This window comes from Camelina sativa, chromosome 6, assembly GCF_000633955.1.
Source record: "Camelina sativa cultivar DH55 chromosome 6, Cs, whole genome shotgun sequence".
Lineage (NCBI taxonomy): Eukaryota > Viridiplantae > Streptophyta > Magnoliopsida > Brassicales > Brassicaceae > Camelina > Camelina sativa.
In genome coordinates, this window is record NC_025690.1 from 15,743,758 (window position 1) to 15,762,053 (window position 18,296).

General features: G+C 36.3%; 5 protein-coding genes across 8 annotated transcripts in view; 3 read left to right on the forward strand and 2 right to left on the reverse strand.

Annotated features, from left to right (window-relative positions):
• On the forward strand, positions 211–3,326 carry LOC104791616. Of its 2 annotated transcripts, none has more exons than XM_019246788.1 (4): positions 211–453; positions 562–737; positions 1,029–1,221; positions 2,776–3,326. In XM_019246788.1, the coding sequence occupies exons 1-4, from the start codon at positions 366–368 to the stop codon at positions 3,003–3,005; spliced, it is 687 nt and encodes a 228-aa protein (XP_019102333.1). In that variant the 5' UTR covers positions 211–365; the 3' UTR covers positions 3,006–3,326. The 2 variants fall into 2 exon arrangements, with proteins under 2 accessions (XP_019102333.1, XP_010515841.1); XM_010517539.2 differs by lacking the exons at positions 211–453; positions 562–737; positions 1,029–1,221 and adding exons at positions 1,598–1,837; positions 1,946–2,121; positions 2,413–2,605.
• Positions 3,356–5,918, reverse strand: LOC104791618 (serine/arginine-rich splicing factor RS2Z32). 2 transcript variants are annotated; one of them, XM_010517542.2, is made up of 7 exons: positions 5,817–5,918; positions 5,334–5,447; positions 4,827–4,866; positions 4,606–4,701; positions 4,309–4,502; positions 4,115–4,216; positions 3,356–3,822 (listed from the first exon to the last, which is right to left on the reverse strand). In XM_010517542.2, the coding sequence occupies exons 2-7, from the start codon at positions 5,438–5,440 to the stop codon at positions 3,507–3,509; spliced, it is 855 nt and encodes a 284-aa protein (XP_010515844.1). In that variant the 5' UTR covers positions 5,441–5,447; positions 5,817–5,918; the 3' UTR covers positions 3,356–3,506. The 2 variants fall into 2 exon arrangements, with proteins under 2 accessions (XP_010515844.1, XP_010515845.1); XM_010517543.2 differs by lacking the exon at positions 5,817–5,918 and having other exon boundaries at positions 4,827–5,087.
• LOC104791617 (ABC transporter G family member 20-like) lies at positions 6,070–9,115 on the reverse strand. Its single transcript, XM_010517541.2, has one exon. The coding sequence runs from the start codon at positions 8,424–8,426 to the stop codon at positions 6,204–6,206; it is 2,223 nt and encodes a 740-aa protein (XP_010515843.1). The 5' UTR covers positions 8,427–9,115; the 3' UTR covers positions 6,070–6,203.
• Positions 13,992–16,678, forward strand: LOC104791619 (UDP-glucuronic acid decarboxylase 1). Of its 2 annotated transcripts, XM_010517545.2 has the most exons (8): positions 13,992–14,823; positions 15,033–15,180; positions 15,269–15,348; positions 15,637–15,720; positions 15,813–15,887; positions 15,992–16,084; positions 16,235–16,475; positions 16,601–16,678. In XM_010517545.2, exons 1-7 carry the CDS (start codon positions 14,203–14,205, stop codon positions 16,439–16,441), a joined length of 1,308 nt encoding a protein of 435 aa, XP_010515847.1. In that variant the 5' UTR covers positions 13,992–14,202; the 3' UTR covers positions 16,442–16,475; positions 16,601–16,678. The 2 variants fall into 2 exon arrangements, with proteins under 2 accessions (XP_010515847.1, XP_010515846.1); XM_010517544.2 differs by having other exon boundaries at positions 16,235–16,662.
• LOC104791621 (protein SODIUM POTASSIUM ROOT DEFECTIVE 2-like) overlaps positions 17,420–18,296 on the forward strand; it is a 2,184-nt gene continuing 1,307 nt past the window's right edge. The window contains exons 1-3 of the mRNA XM_010517547.2: positions 17,420–17,502; positions 17,585–18,074; positions 18,176–18,257. Of these exons, the coding sequence (XP_010515849.1) occupies positions 17,501–17,502; positions 17,585–18,074; positions 18,176–18,257 (574 nt within the window). The 5' untranslated portion in view covers positions 17,420–17,500. The remainder of the gene's footprint in view (positions 17,503–17,584; positions 18,075–18,175; positions 18,258–18,296) is intronic.

An 18,296-nucleotide genomic window follows, 5' to 3' on the forward strand; every position in this document is an offset into this window, starting at 1 on the left:
TTTATACATTTATTAAAACTAATTAATCCTTATATTGACAAAATCTGAAATCTAACCGACCAAAAAAAAAAAAAAATCTGAAATCTATATAGGATTTATTTTATATTTTTATGATATTCTAATTATTTTTTAATAGAAATCAGAAAACCAAAGCGGTCAATGCAAGAGGGTCGGTTTGTTATTTTCTTCCCGGTACGCTATTTCTCCAAGGCCATAACCAAGAAGACTCAACGAGATTCTGATTCAACAGTTGCGCGTGATTCAACGCATCCAACTAAGCTACACCTCCTCGTTCGATCAACCCACCCGTCGTTATAAACATTGATCGGATTTGATTCTAGCGATTCGATATAAGGAATCGCGAGATGTCAATCCGAATTCCACAACCAGCAGCTTCTTTGGATTTTCGCGGTTTCATCTGCTGTTTCTTCATCTTCGTCAGCTCGTTCCCTGGTAAACTAAATTTTAATCAGATTTCGTCCTTCTATTTCGAAATTTTCAAGTACTCAGATCAGCCTGGTTGTAATTAAAATTTGTTTGATGATCTTTTTTTACACACAGGAACAATACTAACACAAGAAGTTACATTAGATTCGATTCAGATTTTCCAAACTCACGATTGGTTCTCGGCTAAGCCTACAGTCTATTTCCAATGCAAAGGAGAGAACAAGACGGTGTTGCCTGATGTCAAGAGCACCAATGTCTCTTATTCTTTTAAAGGCGAAGAATCTTGGCAGGTTTGTCGAAATGTAGATCAATCGTGAGATTTGAGCTGGTTTCTTGATGATTTTTGGTTTTGATTAATGTTATTGAATCTTTTTTTTAGCAAGAACTCAGATATTGCTGGGTTTTGTTTGACCTGAAACCAAGACTATAGAGCTGTTTTTAGCCTAGTAGGGTCTTAGCTATTGACTGGTTTTTTGGGATTGGGGTGTTGACATTGTTTTGATTGCTGAGTATGCTTCAGTATTTGGATCATTACTGTCTTTTAAGCTCTATGTTCTATGTTTTGTTTTCGATATTTGTAGCCCTTAACCGAGCTTAAAGGAACTAAATGCAAGAGATGCGGAATCTATGAGGATGACACCCTTACGCATGATACATTTGACGAATGGGAGCTTTGTCCTTCTGATTTCACAGATGACGGTAGCTACAAGCGTATCAAGGAGAAAGAATTCAATGCTACTTTCCTCTGCCATGGATGCTCACAAGTCGGAGCTGGTGANGTAGTTTAAGTGTAAACGCCTAAACCGCCTAAATTCCAATTATGCGTTCTAGGCGCTAGGCATTGGATCACCGCCTAGTTAACTAACGCCTAGCGCTTTCTTGAACATTGGGCATGACATATACATTAATGTGGTTTATTCAGTTGTTTTTAATATATTTTATACATTTATTAAAACTAATTAATCCTTATATTGACAAAATCTGAAATCTAACCGACCAAAAAAAAAAAAAAATCTGAAATCTATATAGGATTTATTTTATATTTTTATGATATTCTAATTATTTTTTAATAGAAATCAGAAAACCAAAGCGGTCAATGCAAGAGGGTCGGTTTGTTATTTTCTTCCCGGTACGCTATTTCTCCAAGGCCATAACCAAGAAGACTCAACGAGATTCTGATTCAACAGTTGCGCGTGATTCAACGCATCCAACTAAGCTACACCTCCTCGTTCGATCAACCCACCCGTCGTTATAAACATTGATCGGATTTGATTCTAGCGATTCGATATAAGGAATCGCGAGATGTCAATCCGAATTCCACAACCAGCAGCTTCTTTGGATTTTCGCGGTTTCATCTGCTGTTTCTTCATCTTCGTCAGCTCGTTCCCTGGTAAACTAAATTTTAATCAGATTTCGTCCTTCTATTTCGAAATTTTCAAGTACTCAGATCAGCCTGGTTGTAATTAAAATTTGTTTGATGATCTTTTTTTACACACAGGAACAATACTAACACAAGAAGTTACATTAGATTCGATTCAGATTTTCCAAACTCACGATTGGTTCTCGAGTAAGCCTACAGTCTATTTCCAATGCAAAGGAGAGAACAAGACGGTGTTGCCTGATGTCAAGAGCACCAATGTCTCTTATTCTTTTAAAGGCGAAGAATCTTGGCAGGTTTGTCGAAATGTAGATCAATCGTGAGATTTGAGCTGGTTTCTTGATGATTTTTGGTTTTGATTAATGTTATTGAATCTTTTTTTTAGCAAGAACTCAGATATTGCTGGGTTTTGTTTGACCTGAAACCAAGACTATAGAGCTGTTTTTAGCCTAGTAGGGTCTTAGCTATTGACTGGTTTTTTGGGATTGGGGTGTTGACATTGTTTTGATTGCTGAGTATGCTTCAGTATTTGGATCATTACTGTCTTTTAAGCTCTATGTTCTATGTTTTGTTTTCGATATTTGTAGCCCTTAACCGAGCTTAAAGGAACTAAATGCAAGAGATGCGGAATCTATGAGGATGACACCCTTACGCATGATACATTTGACGAATGGGAGCTTTGTCCTTCTGATTTCACAGATGACGGTAGCTACAAGCGTATCAAGGAGAAAGAATTCAATGCTACTTTCCTCTGCCATGGATGCTCACAAGTCGGAGCTGGTGAGTTACCAAGCAACACCATCTTGAGCTTTAGTGTCATTCATTACATGAATACTGTTTCCATTAACTATAAACAAAATCTCTCACATGTGTCTCTGTTGGCTGTAGCTTCAGTTTGATTCGGTTTTCTGTGATGAGGAATATCATATGCATGCTTTTTCTTTTTGCAGGTTCGAATAAAGAATCAGGCAATGAGAAGGAAGACGATAAGGGCGGAATGCATCCTGCAATTGTGGTACTGATTGTAGTACTAGTGTTAGGTGTAGCTACGGTGGGACTCTTGGTAGGTTATAAGTATTGGAGGAAGAAGAAACGGCAACAAGAGCAGGCCCGGTTTCTCAAGCTGTTCGAAGATGGTGACGAGATTGAAGACGAACTTGGCCTTGAAAATACCCTATGAAATGAAGCTCACGTCATTGTGGCGTAGTAACTCAAAGTCACCTCTGTGTACATACATACAGAACTTCTTGATCGACCTCACAAACAGTATTTTGTTTTTGGGCAGAAATAGAGAGGAGAAAAACTGAAAAAGGATACAATGTAGCATTTGCTTCATCGAAAGTCAAATTGAATGTTGTTATCTCTTGTCATAAATGTTTGGCAATTAAAGACTACCATCGTTGACACTTGTATCTTCTCACAAAATATTTTGGCAAATTATAATCACTGTAACAAAAAAAACTGATTCAACGAGGACTTTATAAAGTTTTGTTCATTACCATTCAGAAAAGTAACAAAGCAGAGTTTGAGAGTTGTCTGGAAACAAACTAAAAGAGTCATAAAGAAAGCAGATCCAAGCATTGTCACACAACGGAAAGGAATGTATCAAGCAGAAAGAAAGGGAAATGAAACAACATCCATCGGTACAAAATGCTACATTTGGCTTTAAACCTGTGAGCCATCAAGGTGACTCACTGCCTTTGGGGGAAGGACGGTTAAGCTCAGCCTCATCATCAATGGGACTCCTGTCTTGACCATTAAGTCCAACAGGGCTTTCATCCCCTCCAACAATGGGACTCGCAGAGTTCCTGCCATTACCATTCTCTTTTGGGCTACCATCATAGTCTGATCCACGCTTGGGGCTCGCATCTATCACTCTTCTGTCAGGACTCATGCTTTGGTCCCTGCCTTTGGGAGATACAGATCGCTCCATTGCCTTAGGACTGCGTGATCTGTTCTCCACGCTTCTCTCTCTTCTCACTGGGGATCGCGATCGACTGATGAAAAGAGAAATACAGAGTCAACCAAAGGACATAAGCCAAAAAAATCGTGTAGAACTAGCATTATCAACATCAGAACGTCTAGCTTACTAATAGCCAACACAGTAAGAATCATTTCTATATTGCTATGGAATATAGTTGTCTAAGTGCATACTTTAAAAAGAGGTCAAACTAACACAATTCCAGAAAAAGCTCAGAATCGTTTTCTGGGCAATTTTTTGGCTTCCCTCTTGTATTCAGTATTTGCATTTATCATGCAATTTTACAGAAGTCCAAATTTACCACTAACCTGTAGCTGCGACCTCGACTGTAACTACGGCTACGACTTGGGCTCCTTCTGCGACGAGGAGAACGGGATTTTACTGGTGACCTGGAGTAGCTTCCACCCTGCCTGGAGTATTATATAATCCAAAAGAGATATGAGAAGAAGCTTAATGGATAGAAGTAACTGTGTAAAAAACAAGGATTCAAATATTTAGGTACCTGGCCTTCTTTGGACTAGGACTGTTTTTGCAGTTTCTCTCAATGTGTCCTCTTTCTCCACAGCGGTAGCATTTATTCTTCCAGTCACCTGCTGTGCAGTCTCGGGCCCAGTGACCATCAACACCACAATTAAAACAGCGACCAGAACCAGGAGGTGGGCCTCTGCTACCATTGTCCCGAGATCCACGAGGCGCCTAACAAAAGTTCAAGAGGTTGACAATATATTAGTAATTATTGATCCAAAATCATCAAACCAATGGAGGAATCAGTAGTATAGAGAGACACAAAACAACTAACCCCTCTTGAAGCCTCCACAGTGATGCGACTTCCATCAAAATCACGTCCATCCAAGGAATATCTTGCGTCATCAGCATCACGAGGATCACTAAATTCCTGTTCTCAATGTTAGGGGAAATGATAGATGCATTGCATAGTATATAAATATTTGTGTGCATATCTAACTTGAGAAATTTAACGATTAGCTTAAAAAAAAAAAAAAAGATATTAACAAAACTTACAACGAAGGCATAATCACGCTTCATATCCACATCTCGTACTCTGCGGAAATTGTTGCCAGAAAATCAAGGCCATCATTACTTAAGGTACTCCCAAACACCATTTTTGAGATTTTTTTGAGGCCAAATCCATTAAAAACATGCAAAAAATCAACAAACAAAATCGCCGATGCACCCTCTATACACCAGACGAGAATTTCCACCAATTACACCAAGTCCACCCATTCATCAAACATCTCCAGGTTTAGGCAAACCCCAGAAAACCTTCAACAAGATCATTGAAGTTAAGAAAAAAAAGGAACACTAAACCTAGATCCAGAGTTTTCCCGCATTGGATGAAAGTACCAATGCAAAGTAAAATAAACCCCTCTAATTCTAATCCCCCCTGCACAATATCAATGCGCAACCATTCCAGATTCACACCAAAAAACAATTCACAAACACTTTTTCTCCCAAAGACACAAAAACCAAAATAGGCCAATCAAGACAAACAAACACGATTCTATTTACCTTCCGTATCTGCTAAAAAGACGTTCAAGATCCCTGGTACGAGTTCTAGATGATAAGCGGCCAACATAGAGACGAGTGTTTCCATAGCGGTCATCATAGCGAGGCATTGTCAAGCTGCAAAAGTTTCCCACCATAATTATAACAAACGCATATACATATCAACACAAATCACAACAAGAATCACACTAGCTTTCTTAAAAGCATATAAGCGAGCAGCAATACCACTAACTCAGACCAATTACAAGAAGCCCCATGTGAAAAAATCAAGTTTTTATCATCAAAACAATGAATCCCGAAAGATTAACATATTCAGAAGCGAAAAGAAGAACAATTCGTGAGAAAATAATACTGAATCCCTAATCAGATTACGCCAAAGAAATCTAAAGGGAAGAAGAAGCACGAAACCAATTGAAATCCCAATCTACAGATCGAATCACAATAAATCAGAACCCAAAAATATCCGATTACACAAATATTTCATACCTGGAGACGGAGACGAAGAAGAGTGCAAATCGAAGTAACCCTAATAATTTCGAAACCAAGGAAGTGAACCGCAGGATATATAAGTCTTCTTCTTCAACCCGACAACCCCCTTATCTTATAACTTGGAAACCGACGAGATTCAACGGTGCAGATTCGTTGTTAGCTGTCTCAATCAACGGTTTAGATTTAACATCGAGATAAACGTCGATGTTACCGATATAGAAATTTGCACGCGTCACTGAGAGATGTTTCGTATATTTTATTGGGCCTTAATATTTTCCCAAGCCCATTAAAGTTTTGTATTAATAATCAAACAACATAATAAGAACAGCATAATAATCATTGGTTAGTTACTCTAATTTTTTTTTTTTAAGTGTTATAAGTAAATCAGCGGCGCTTGTTCTTGCTTCCGATCAAGAGTGTGAAGTAGAAGAGAACTCTGAAGACGAATCCCAAAGCTACAGTAATCCACAAGCAACTCCATTTGCTGATCTCTGTGATTCCTTGCTGTTTCAGTATGTCTATTCCCGCTGTAACACACGTCTCCGCCGTCACGTTAATCCCTAAAACGCCGCTCATGCTCTTGAGTAAGGTGATTTTCGCGGCGGCCGGAAATTGTCCCAGCGGCGAATTGTCGAACATCTGTATCCCGCGTACGAAGCATGTCGTCGGATCTTCAAATTCGTTCTGGAGAACACCTTCGTAAGGGTATGTCACTAAAGAGAGGTAGTGGAACCAGATCCAGCAAGGAGGGATACGATCTCTGGAGATGAAGAATCCGGAGAAGAGGAGGAAGTAAGCGAGGATCGCTACAACCACCGTGAATCCGATCATCACGTGCGAGACTACGCCGGATAAGAACGTGACGAAGGAGCTTCCTGCCCAAAACGCTGTGAGGATTGTGAAGAAGAAGAAGAAGAATCCCTCGGAGCCTCCCGCGAGACCTACGGCCCAGAACGTTGTGGCGGCGAAGGCGGCTGATAAGATTATCAGAGCAGGGATTGAGATGATTGTGTGAGCGAGGACGTATGATGATCTTCTGTAAGCGTTGTAAGCTGTTTCTCTCATGAATATGTAACGTTCTTGTAGGAAGACTGGGATTGCTTCTGCACAGGTATAGAATGTTGTAGACATTGCGAATGCAAAGAACCCTAAACGTTCTTGTATACCTCTTGGTGAATTGTCTAGTTTCCAGAATATTGTGGCTAGGATGATTCCTGTTACTAGAACAGCTCCTAGGCGGATTCCGAATAGCTCTGGTTGTCTGCTTGAGTTTAGTATTGATCGTTTGCCAATTACGAGCATTTCTGTCCAGAACGGGTTTGCAAAGGTTTGGAATGAGGATTTTAGGTTTGTTGCTCCGGAGACAAGTTTGCCTCTAGAGATACTTGAGGTGATTGCATCTCTGAGAGATACATTAGTGTTTCTTCTGCTCTGGCTTGAGGTTTGCTTTGCTCGCCATTGCTTGTGGAACTCTACTAAGGTTTTTGTTCCTTCTGGTGAATCTTCAAGCTCGCGGATAAGATCAAGTGCGAATTCTGGCTTGTTCTCGTTTTCAGGAATTGGGTGACCGAACTCGGAGAAGAACCGAGGGAGATGTGTTGGAGAGCCGCTGTATACTGTGTTTCCCCTAGATAGGAAGATTAATTTATCGAGCAAGCCCAAGATTCTGTAACTCGGCTGATGGATCGACATGATAACTATGCTACCGCTTTGTGCGATTCTCTGAAGCACTTTGACAACCATGTAGGCGCTTGTAGAGTCGAGACCAGAGGTTGGCTCATCGAGAAAGAGGATTATCGGATCATGGATTATATCGGTTCCAATTGAGACTCGTCTTCTTTCTCCTCCAGACACACCTCTGTGTCCCTCATCACCGATCACAGTTCTCGCAGCGTTCCTCAGTCCGAGCTGGTCAATCAGAGCTTGAACCCTTGCCTTCTTCTTCTTCTTAGAAAGCGAACTTGGAAGCCTGAACTCTGCAGAAAACATCAAAGTTTCTTCTACAGTGAGCATGGGAAAGAGAAGATCGTCTTGCATCACATAAGCCGATATAACTTTGTGCAGGCTGGATTCAAGAACTTCCCCGTTTAAAGTAATAGCACCTCGTAGGCTCTCTTTTGCGATCCGGTTGGCTAATGCATCGATAAGCGTCGATTTTCCTGACCCGCTTGCTCCAAGAACGGCCATCATCTCTCCTTCTCTGGCTTCACCAGAAATACCATTCAGCAACACCTTAGTATTCATCTCCATATCATTACCATCAAATGGTGAATTCCCACAACAAGGAAAGGGCGACTTAAACTTCTTCTGGATCTTAACGCTGTAAGACAAGTCTTTGAAGGAAAGAACAAACGGAGAAGAAGAAGGCACACAAGAAGACGGATTCGAGGCCCAGAAATTGGAGGCAACCGCAACATCCAAAGCCTGACTGTGTTCATCCCCCTCATCTTCCACACTCATGAGAAGTTCTGCAAGCGTGACAGACACTCGCGCCGTGTCTCTCTGACATCTCTGAAGCTCCACTGACCTGTGGATATTGTAAAACAGAGGGAGGCCATCGCCATTGACCTGTCTAACCGGAGATAGTTTGCCTAGCAAACCAGACATCTTGTGGATTATTGTCTGGTTAATGTTTTTTTTTTTTTGGCCTCAGGTAATGTGTCTAAAGCTCTAAACCCACAGAATAATTTTGATCGACTTTATAGGAATATTTGGATGGGAGAATGAGGGAGAAATTTGTCAATTAGTTTGGTGATCTCTAAGTATCTAACTTTGAGTTGTTTTGGGTTTTGTAGCTTTTGCTTTATATATACATACGTAGTGTATATAGATTAAAAAGAAATTGAAGTTAAGAGTAGGTGAGGAGTTGGGCGAATCTATTCGCAGTTTTACATGTATGAATTTTTCTTGTGGCGTAAATGGTTTTGCATTCAAAGTGGAAGATTTTTTTACTCCAAGAAATTGCGTATTTATACTTCTGTTTCATCTGCATTTTAGGGAGTTTATGGAATTGCAATAAGAACAAAGGGGGTAAAAAGAGTATAGCATATGTGACATGTCAGGAATATAATTTCTTCTTGTAATTATCGATATTTGTCGTGAAATTTCTTAATCTTTTTTGTTTATTATAGTCACGAGTTTTCTATATTCACTCACAGGCTCTCTTTTAAGAGTTGTTTTTAACAAGTTGTAAGACTTGTTCTTCGGTGTGTGGACTTATCTATTTGACTGGCGGTTGGATTTTTTTAGCTTTTTGAATCAGTGTCTTCGTAAGGTATACCTAAGAAAGGCGTTGTGTATTAGGATTTTGGCTTGTTACTAGAAAGGCATTGCCTCTATGAAACTTGCGTATTTGATTTATGTTTAATCATGAACACACTCCTATTTGAATAAAAATATGTAATGGGTGCGATAAAAGAAAAAATACAACTTAGACAAAAACAAAAAAGTCATGGATATTTAAGGATTGGTATTAAAAAGGAACTGAATGTGGAAATTATGGCATCAAAAACGTGGAAAAGTTAGTCTAATATGTTCATGTACACACGAAAACCAAAGAAAAATTGTCATTAGGAATATGTAATACAAAGCTTTAACGTGCCATGTTAGATTTAGGCATACGAGAGTTTGGTGTGGCTGTTATATCTGTTCACTTGATTATTTTACTTTCCTTAGCCAAGCTTACTAGAAATCTCAAAAGTTAATAGAAAACTCATGTGTGATTTACATGAGGCATGTCCGTCTCTATCAAATTGAAGGAATATAAGACATAAATTATGGAATTTTCACTTAACTAGAGTTTTACATTAAAAAAATGAGTTGAAAATGCTCTGGTTCAAAATAAAGCTGTTTAGGTTAGTAAGACTTTCCTGAAAAGTTTGTTTTGGAATTTTGTGGTTGATACTTGATAGAAGATATTTTGCAAAATTTCTAATATTGAACATCAAATTTTTGAATAGTGAATCACTTCCCTTGTACTTATATATAATAGATTTGTCAGGGAGGACTAGAATTAAGGAATCGATTCCCTCAAATTTGACATTTTGATATTCTGTTCTTCACATATTTATCAAAATTTTTTTTGACATTTTGTTACATTCTAAGATTTGTACATCATACGAGAAAAATATTAGTTTATAGAATTGTTTGGCTGCATACATATCTAGATATCTATAATACCTTGTTAAGGTATCACTATCTTAATCTATATAATAATAACAAACCGAATAAATGCGACCAACAGTTGTGTTTTTTCAATCGTACATTCTGGATATTTTCTGAAAAGTCGTGATGGATATTTAAAACGGTTATTTATGAAAAGTTACAACTGTTCACTGTAAAGTTGTGTTGATGGGAACATTCATATCTTTTGAAAACTATATATATTTGTCTTCTTGAACTGTTTTCATTTTTTTTTGCCATGACAAGAAATCAACTAAAAATTCAATCTCAACGGTTTATTCATTTTTCTAAATTATTTTATAGCATACATTCTTTTAAAAATAAATAAAAAAATCCTCTAATTATTGATTTAACAAAAGATTTTTGGAATGATGAATCTATCTCAAATAAATGCCACCAAAAATTGTGTTTTTTCAATTGTACTTTTTGGATAATTTTCCAAAAAAATCTGTAAAAAAAATAAATTGTGTGTTTTACACAAAGTTGCGATTGTTCATTGTAACGGTTTTTTGTAAAGTTGCAACTGTTCATTGTAGAGTTGTGTCTATTCGAATATTCATATCTTATAAAATCTATATATATTTATATGTTTGAACTGTTTTTATTTTTTTTGCCATGACACAAAATAATATAAAATTTCAATCTCAACAGTTTATACAGCTCTCTAAATTATTCTCTAGCAGTAAAGAGATATAAAAGTAAAGAGATTCCTCTAATTCTTGATTTAACAAAAGATTTTTGGAATGATGAATCTAATTTACAACTTTTAGTTAGTTTTATATATAAAGTCTTTTTCCAAGAGTTAGATGGATTATATAATGAGCTTTTGGATTTGACTTTTGAATATGGTAATAAAGATGTCTTCTATTTAAAAGCAGTTTATATGAGTTTGTAGGTATAATCATGTGCAGACACAACAATTGCGATTTTTCTTAGTACCTTTTTCGTAAAGAAATGTTTTTTTCTTTTTAAATTCAAATGGTTGTATATGTTCATTGTAGAGTTGTGTCTTTTCACTATATTTTATTTATATTTTTTCATCATAACTTTTTCGTTCTTATAGGTGTGTCTATTTAAATAGTCATGCTTTTTGAACTCCATTTATTTTTGTCTCTTCATCACTAACTAACAAGTTCGTTGAAATAAATTTTCTATTTTATGTTGGATCTAGATAATTGAATATATTCTATAATCTAACTAAAATTTTAGAAATAATTATAGCAATAGAGAAATTTTATACAACTTAATATTGAATTTACAATTGTGTCTATTTATCTTAACTTTCCGTTAAAAAAAATTTAATATTTAAAAATTATAATAATAATCTGAATTTAAAAATTATAATAACAATCTAAATAAATGAGAACAACAGTTGCGACTTTTCGTAGTACTTTTTTTGTAAAAAAATTGGTTTTATTTGTTCTTTTTAAAAAATTCAAACAGTTGTATTTGTTCATTGTAAAGTTGTATCTTTTCACTATATTTTATTCATGTTTTTTCATCACAACTTTTTGTTCTAATAGGTGTGTATATTAAAAAAGTTATATCTTTTGAACTCTATATATATTTGTCTATTCATCAATAACTAACAAATCATTGTTCGTTGAAACAAAATTTTTATTTTATGTTAAATCTAATTAATTTGAATATTATTTTTTATATCTAATATTCAATGTTATTCTATCATCTAACTAAAATTTTAGTAATGATTATAGTAATATAGAAATTTAATAAAACTTAATATAGAATTTACAGTTGCGTCTATTTATCGTAACTTTTTGTTAAAAACTATTATAATATTTAAAATTAATTTTATTTTGTTCTTAAGAGTTATGTATTTTAATTTTAATTTTTCGTTGATACTGTTTCACTCATTATTAAATATATTTTTAATTATAGTTATTTAATAGAAAATTACATTACTCATTATAATCATTAATTCAATATTTTCAGTAAGGATCACTTTGTCATAATGATTTTTTTAATTGTACCTCTTTACCATAATTCTTCATAAAAATATCTTATATTTATAATACTTTAAACAATATGTTTAGCAAATGTGCGTCTATTCTACATAATATTTTTTGTTATAAGTTTTCATTTTGAGGATTGTGTTTTTATTAACAGTTTATGTATTCAAACTATTATATTATATTCAAATAATTTCATAATGTATAATTTTCAATTTTAAATTTAAATTACTTTTTTCTAAAATACTTCCCCCGCGATATCGCGGGGGGGGGGTCTGAGTCCTAGTACTATTAAAATAGAAGTACAAATAAAAAATGTCCAAAATTTCTAAATTAATTACTCAAATTGCCATTCAATTAGTTGTATTGGAGACACTTGATTGAAATTAGATAGGGTATAATTGTATTTCCAAAAAGTCATAAAAAAAAACTCAACAGGATACTAAGATCCGCATGTTTATTTAAGTGGATCAGATCTTTAACCAAATTTTGTTTCATGGATGAATGGTGAAAAGGTAATCGGATTATCATAATCCATTTGTCTCATTAATTGATTTGTGAGCCATAAATGCTAAATTAAACTCTGTTAATTCAAACAAATACCTAAATACGCTCTACTAACAATTAGCCATCTTCAAGACTTCAACATATTTCTTCATAATACTAGCAGGTACTTTTTTTTCCGAACAACTACCAGCGGGTTAAGTCAATTGGTACACTAAAAAATGCTAACTTTTTTCTTTTAATTTAGATTATTAACAAAACAAAAATTAATATATACAATATATATGTTCGTAAATTGAATATATTTTTAATAACAAATTTTTTGACCTATTATTAATTTGGAACAATTTTTTTAGTAAGATTTACATAATTAAACCATTTGCCATTTAAATAAATATCAAAATTTGAATTTATTTTTTGTAATAGAATCATATTTTAAATTAGTATCCAAAAAAACATATTTTAATTCAAAAATAAATTAGTATCTATAATTTAAATATTTCTAGATACTTTTAACTAGCTAAAAGATTTAAAATTTATGCGTATTAGGTTGTGGAGCGGGTTAGAGTTTACATAAATATCATTATATAATTTTTTATGGGTTCGTCCGCAAAAATTACAAAATAATTTAGTTTTATATCAACCGAGTTAATAAGAGATGTTAAGCTAATCCTAACCGGTACCAAACACACAAAAAAATCTATCTAAAATTATATAATCTAAATATTAATCAAAACATATTTAAACAATATAAAAATATAACATACATTTTTTATAACATAATTAAAAAAATGTCTCGTGGTATACCGCGGGTTAAAATCTAGTGAGTTGATATGAGACTATATATGACACTGTTTTATCGTGGAAGATGCACTGCAGTTTAACAGAGGCTAAATTTTCGACTTCATGCTGACAATTCAAATGGAAACGTTCTTCGATTTCTTGGTGTTTTGATCCGGAAAAGGTTTGTTGACTTAGTTTCGTATATGCTCTAAGGTATAACTTGAACATGTTTTCCAAATGGACTTATGAAATCTGTTTGAGGAGATGGGTAGTTATAACTTATCAGGTGATAAACAATATCAATCAAGGACGAAATTACCACACCCAATATTGGATGAAAAATGTTACTCACCGATTGATTAACAGTTAAACACACCTTTACATGGATGTTATGAGGATGTCATGAGTATTATAAACTCCAATGTGAAGACTGTAATATTTCTTCAGTATCGACAGCGTTATGTTTTATGATATTGTAGTAGGCTAGTGTAGCCTAGTAGCATGAGAGCTTATCATCTCTGTGAGACCGTGTGAAATTAACTCTAATGGGCCTTTATTGAGCCTCTCTATACAGAGTTGTATTTACAAATTTTGCTTTTAAAGTTTTGGTCCTTTTGGTATATGTTTCATCACTAAAAAATCCCCTAATCACGTTAATGATCTCTTCACAACAATATCTGAAATTCTGAATAATGTTTTTGAAATTAATTAGTTAGATAATCACATTTGATGACGACAAAAAGAAATTAAAGAAAGAAAGAAAAAAAAAAAAGAAGAAGATAAAAAAGAGAGCGAAATATTTCGCCGTGTAACTACTTTCGCATCATCATCACATTCATTCACAATCGATCTTTTATACGGTTTGAATCTGTCCAGATCCAAAGCTTCTCCACCTGAGATCTCATTTTCACCGGCGGAACTCTCTAATCGGAGAACAGAACACCATGAAGCAGCTTCACAAGCAAATGAGCTCGAAGCGTGACGAAGAAACGATTCCCATGAGCCAATCAAGTCCTTACTCTCCCAAGGCCTTAAAGCATCCCAGATCTCTTCCCAGATCTCTTCACTACCTCTTCCGCGAACAACGACTTCTCTTCATCCTCGTCGGGATCTTGATCGGATCCACTTTCTTCATCCTCCAGCCTTCTCTTTCCCGTTTGGGCGCCGCTGAGTCCACCTCGCTTATCACCAGATCTGTTTCCTACGCCGTCACCGATTCCCCGCCTTCCAGGACCACATTTAATTCCGGCGGCGGTGGGGTTAGAACCGGTCGTGTTCCCGTCGGTATCGGACGGAAGAGACTGAGGATCGTCGTCACCGGTGGAGCTGGATTCGTCGGTAGCCATCTCGTTGATAAGCTTATCGGGAGAGGGGATGAAGTCATCGTCATTGATAACTTCTTCACTGGTAGGAAGGAGAATTTGGTTCATCTATTCTCCAATCCTAGGTTTGAGCTTATTCGACACGATGTGGTTGAGCCTATCCTCCTTGAGGTCGATCAGATTTACCATTTGGCTTGCCCTGCTTCGCCTGTTCATTACAAGTATAATCCAGTGAAGACTATCATATCCTTTTTTCATTACTTTTATGCTCTGCTGCTGCTGATCGTAATTTGCCAGTTCTGATTCCAAATCCACTGTTTCAATTTTAGGCAACATTAGCTTTTCTGATCAATCGTTATAAGAAATTAGATTATCTTACAACTATTGCGATGATTCGTGATGAAATGCTTCTACTGGGAATTTGTGTGGTGATCCTTAATTGACTGTTTTACAAGACAAATGTAATGGGCACTCTCAATATGTTGGGTCTTGCAAAGAGAGTTGGAGCAAGGTTTTTGCTCACCAGCACAAGTGAAGTCTATGGAGATCCCCTTGAGCATCCACAGAAAGAGACTTATTGGGGAAACGTGAACCCAATCGGTGAGCTGGAAATTTCTGTATATTCTCCTCAGATCATGAGATATGTAAAGGAGAGGTTGATCACTAATTGCTGATATTTTTTAAAAAGGTGAGAGGAGTTGCTATGATGAAGGAAAGCGTACTGCAGAAACCTTGGCCATGGATTATCACAGAGGGGCTGGTGTTGAGGTAAATTCTTATAATCATCCAAATGGATTGTATATTATTGCAAGCTCTTAGCTCAGTTGATGAAGAACTTACATAATTTGCAACTCATTCATAGCCATTCTTGGAATTTTCTACCCATTAGTTTCCAAATCTTCCTCTTGCTGTGTATCAAGACGTTTACATTTGATGATGTTGTTTCTCCTTTTGTTTTGAATGTTGGAATGTTTAGAACTGATGAGTGGATATTGATGATTATTTATCCAAATCACGGATATATGACTGGTGTCTAATTAATTTTGCAATTTTCAGGTTAGGATTGCTCGTATTTTTAACACGTATGGACCCAGAATGTGCCTTGATGATGGGCGTGTTGTTAGTAACTTCGTTGCCCAGGTTTAGCTCTTTCAGCAGAACATAAATACTACAACTCTTTTCCTATGAAGGCTTTTAACAGTCTGACAGAACTATGGTTTATAACTATGCAGACCATCCGCAAACTCCCAATGACTGTTTATGGCGATGGAAAACAAACTCGAAGCTTTCAATATGTTTCAGACTTAGTACGTAACGACCTCTGTTTCAATCCATTCTGCTGTATGATTGACTTCCCAAGCAGTGATAAATATCTATTGCCTTAAAATTTAACTGAAATCTCTCTTTGTAGGTGGAGGGACTTGTAGCTTTAATGGAAAACGATCATGTAGGACCTTTCAATCTTGGTAACCCAGGAGAATTCACAATGCTCGAGCTTGCAGAGGTCTGAATTACGTTTGCTATCTTCTGTTTTCTTGTCTGCATTGCTTGCTATCTTCTTTATCATCCATGCAAAAAGTAACTCAGTTTGTTTTGGGATCTTACTATCATATATAACAAGAAACACTCATATGAAATGGGATTTTGCGTGCAGGTGGTTAAGGAGGTGATCGACCCAAGTGCGACCATAGAGTTCAAACCGAACACAGCGGATGATCCACACAAGAGGAAACCAGACATAAGCAAAGCAAAGGAATTGTTAAACTGGGAACCAAAGATCCCACTGCGAGAGGGTCTGCCACGCATGGTCAGTGACTTCCGTAACCGAATCTTGAACGAAGACGAAGGCAAAGGTCTTTAAAGTGACACAGTGATTCTTCTTCTGCAATGATTTGGTATATGTATAGTCTCTTTTACAAAGAGCTCTGATAAGTCTTTTTGTTTACTCTGTTTTTTTGTTCTTTCTCCACGACACACACTATGACTCCTACTTATTAGCTAATATTTTTTGTCTTAAAAGGATTTTGCTGTTGGGCCAATCACCAGTGGGCGCAATTATTAGTGGAAGATATTGATATACTATTTCTCACGGTTCATACACAGATGATTAGCCTTTTTACTTTTCACATTAATACCTCTCTGTCTATACATAAAACATGCATTAGTTTAGTATTCTCTCTCGGTTTATACAAAACTTAGCTTTTTGGGGACATTTTGAAAAAGAAACATGATGGACCCTCATCTTACAGACGACATCTGATGGACCCTTCTTTGTGCTAAATATGTCTCAGCTGTTTGTTTGCGTTTGTATCTATCGTTGATTTGCTTCTACTGTTTCCAAAATTTTGTAGCATCTTAAACGTAAAAATACCTTTATAATATTGTTTGTCGTTTGCAATTTCAATTTTACAAAAACATTTTACTAAAACTTTCAAAAATACAGTATAAATTTTTGCATTTATTAGGTTTTTGAATGAATCGAGGCATTTATGCAAAATGGCAGCTGACAAATTAGGTGTGGGCAATTCTGTTTCCGCTTCTGGTTTTGTTGGATAGAGCGATTCAGTCTGTTAGAACTTGAGATATAAGGAAGCATTAATCTCTTCTTCTACCTAGTTAAAATTCAAAACGTGTAATTAAAGTCTTTCCAGTTTCCTGTACTCATCATTCTATCAATGCCACTTTCTGAAACCGAAACTGATCGGTCGAATTCAATTAATACGCAACATTTGAATATATCCAAGAGAATAAAATGTAATGTAGTGCATAAATATCCAATAGTGACATCTCAACTTCTAATACGTTTTATGTGGACAATACAAGAGCGTTTTCTACTCAACTCTCTGTTACTCTGTGACCTTACCACAACACTAACACACTCATGTGACACACTGACGCATATTATCAATTACACATCATCATGTATTTATATATATGTGTGTGTGTAACGTATATATGTTTGCATATATATTAATGAGCTTTTTGTTTTTTGCCATAATAACAGGAAAGCCAATATGTTTTACTGTGCCTCGCAAGCATCCACCGCTACGGAGGAACGGACCATCACGGCTCGAGCCATCGACCGTCATAACCCGATAATCAAAGATGGCAGGAGATCTTTCACGGCACCGTGTTCCTCCGGAGACGACTACGTTTCTCCGTACCGTCAGCTTTCGAAAATTACGAGGATACCCTCCTCCTCCTCCTCCGGGGACGGGAAGGGTGTTCAGGTGGATAAAGGAAGGAGGAGCAATCCAGGGTCGTTGTTGAACGTTAGCTTAACGAGGAAGAGTTTTGGCTGTGTTGTTGCTGGGACACCCAAGACTCCTCCTGGTTCTACTAGGTATCTTCTAGGATCCGACCCGGTTTCTTTAGCCGGCTCTACGGTTCAGGATACGGTTGTAACGGAGGAAGGTGAAGCTTCAGGGCCAAAAAGAGGCTCTCCTGGTACTGTAGAAGAGAAGAAGAAGTCTCCTGGTTCAGGTTCAGACCAGGTAAGTAAAAAAGTTGTCGTTTTACCGTACATGAAGTGGCATGAAATGTAAATAAAGACGAGATTGGAGGGTGATTCATCTACTGTTATTTGGGACTGCAGGTAGTTGTTCTTAGAGTCTCTCTTCACTGTCACTGCAGAGGCTGTCAAGGCAAAGTGAAGAAACATCTATCCAGAATGCAAGGTGAATCCTCTGTTTTCACTATTTCACCCTTTATTGTTA

Bases quoted from the DNA above. Each gene is read 5' to 3' on its own strand.
- LOC104791616 (XM_019246788.1), top strand. From the start codon at position 366: ATGTCAATCCGAATTCCACAACCAGCAGCTTCTTTGGATTTTCGCGGT. The intron at 454-561 runs GTAAACTAAATT...TTTTACACACAG, and splicing joins CTTCGTCAGCTCGTTCCCTG to GAACAATACTAACACAAGAA. The intron at 738-1,028 runs GTTTGTCGAAAT...CGATATTTGTAG, and splicing joins AAGGCGAAGAATCTTGGCAG to CCCTTAACCGAGCTTAAAGG.
- LOC104791618 (XM_010517542.2), bottom strand. From the start codon at position 5,440: ATGCCTCGCTATGATGACCGCTATGGAAACACTCGTCTCTATGTTGGC. The intron at 4,702-4,826 runs GTAAGTTTTGTT...CATTGAGAACAG, and splicing joins AGCGTGATTATGCCTTCGTT to GAATTTAGTGATCCTCGTGA. The intron at 3,823-4,114 runs GTTAGTGGTAAA...TCTTTTCATCAG, and splicing joins AGTCGAGGTCGCAGCTACAG to TCGATCGCGATCCCCAGTGA.
- LOC104791617 (XM_010517541.2), bottom strand. From the start codon at position 8,426: ATGTCTGGTTTGCTAGGCAAACTATCTCCGGTTAGACAGGTCAATGGC.
- LOC104791619 (XM_010517545.2), top strand. From the start codon at position 14,203: ATGAAGCAGCTTCACAAGCAAATGAGCTCGAAGCGTGACGAAGAAACG. The intron at 15,888-15,991 runs GTACGTAACGAC...CTCTCTTTGTAG, and splicing joins TTCAATATGTTTCAGACTTA to GTGGAGGGACTTGTAGCTTT. The intron at 16,085-16,234 runs GTCTGAATTACG...TTTTGCGTGCAG, and splicing joins CAATGCTCGAGCTTGCAGAG to GTGGTTAAGGAGGTGATCGA.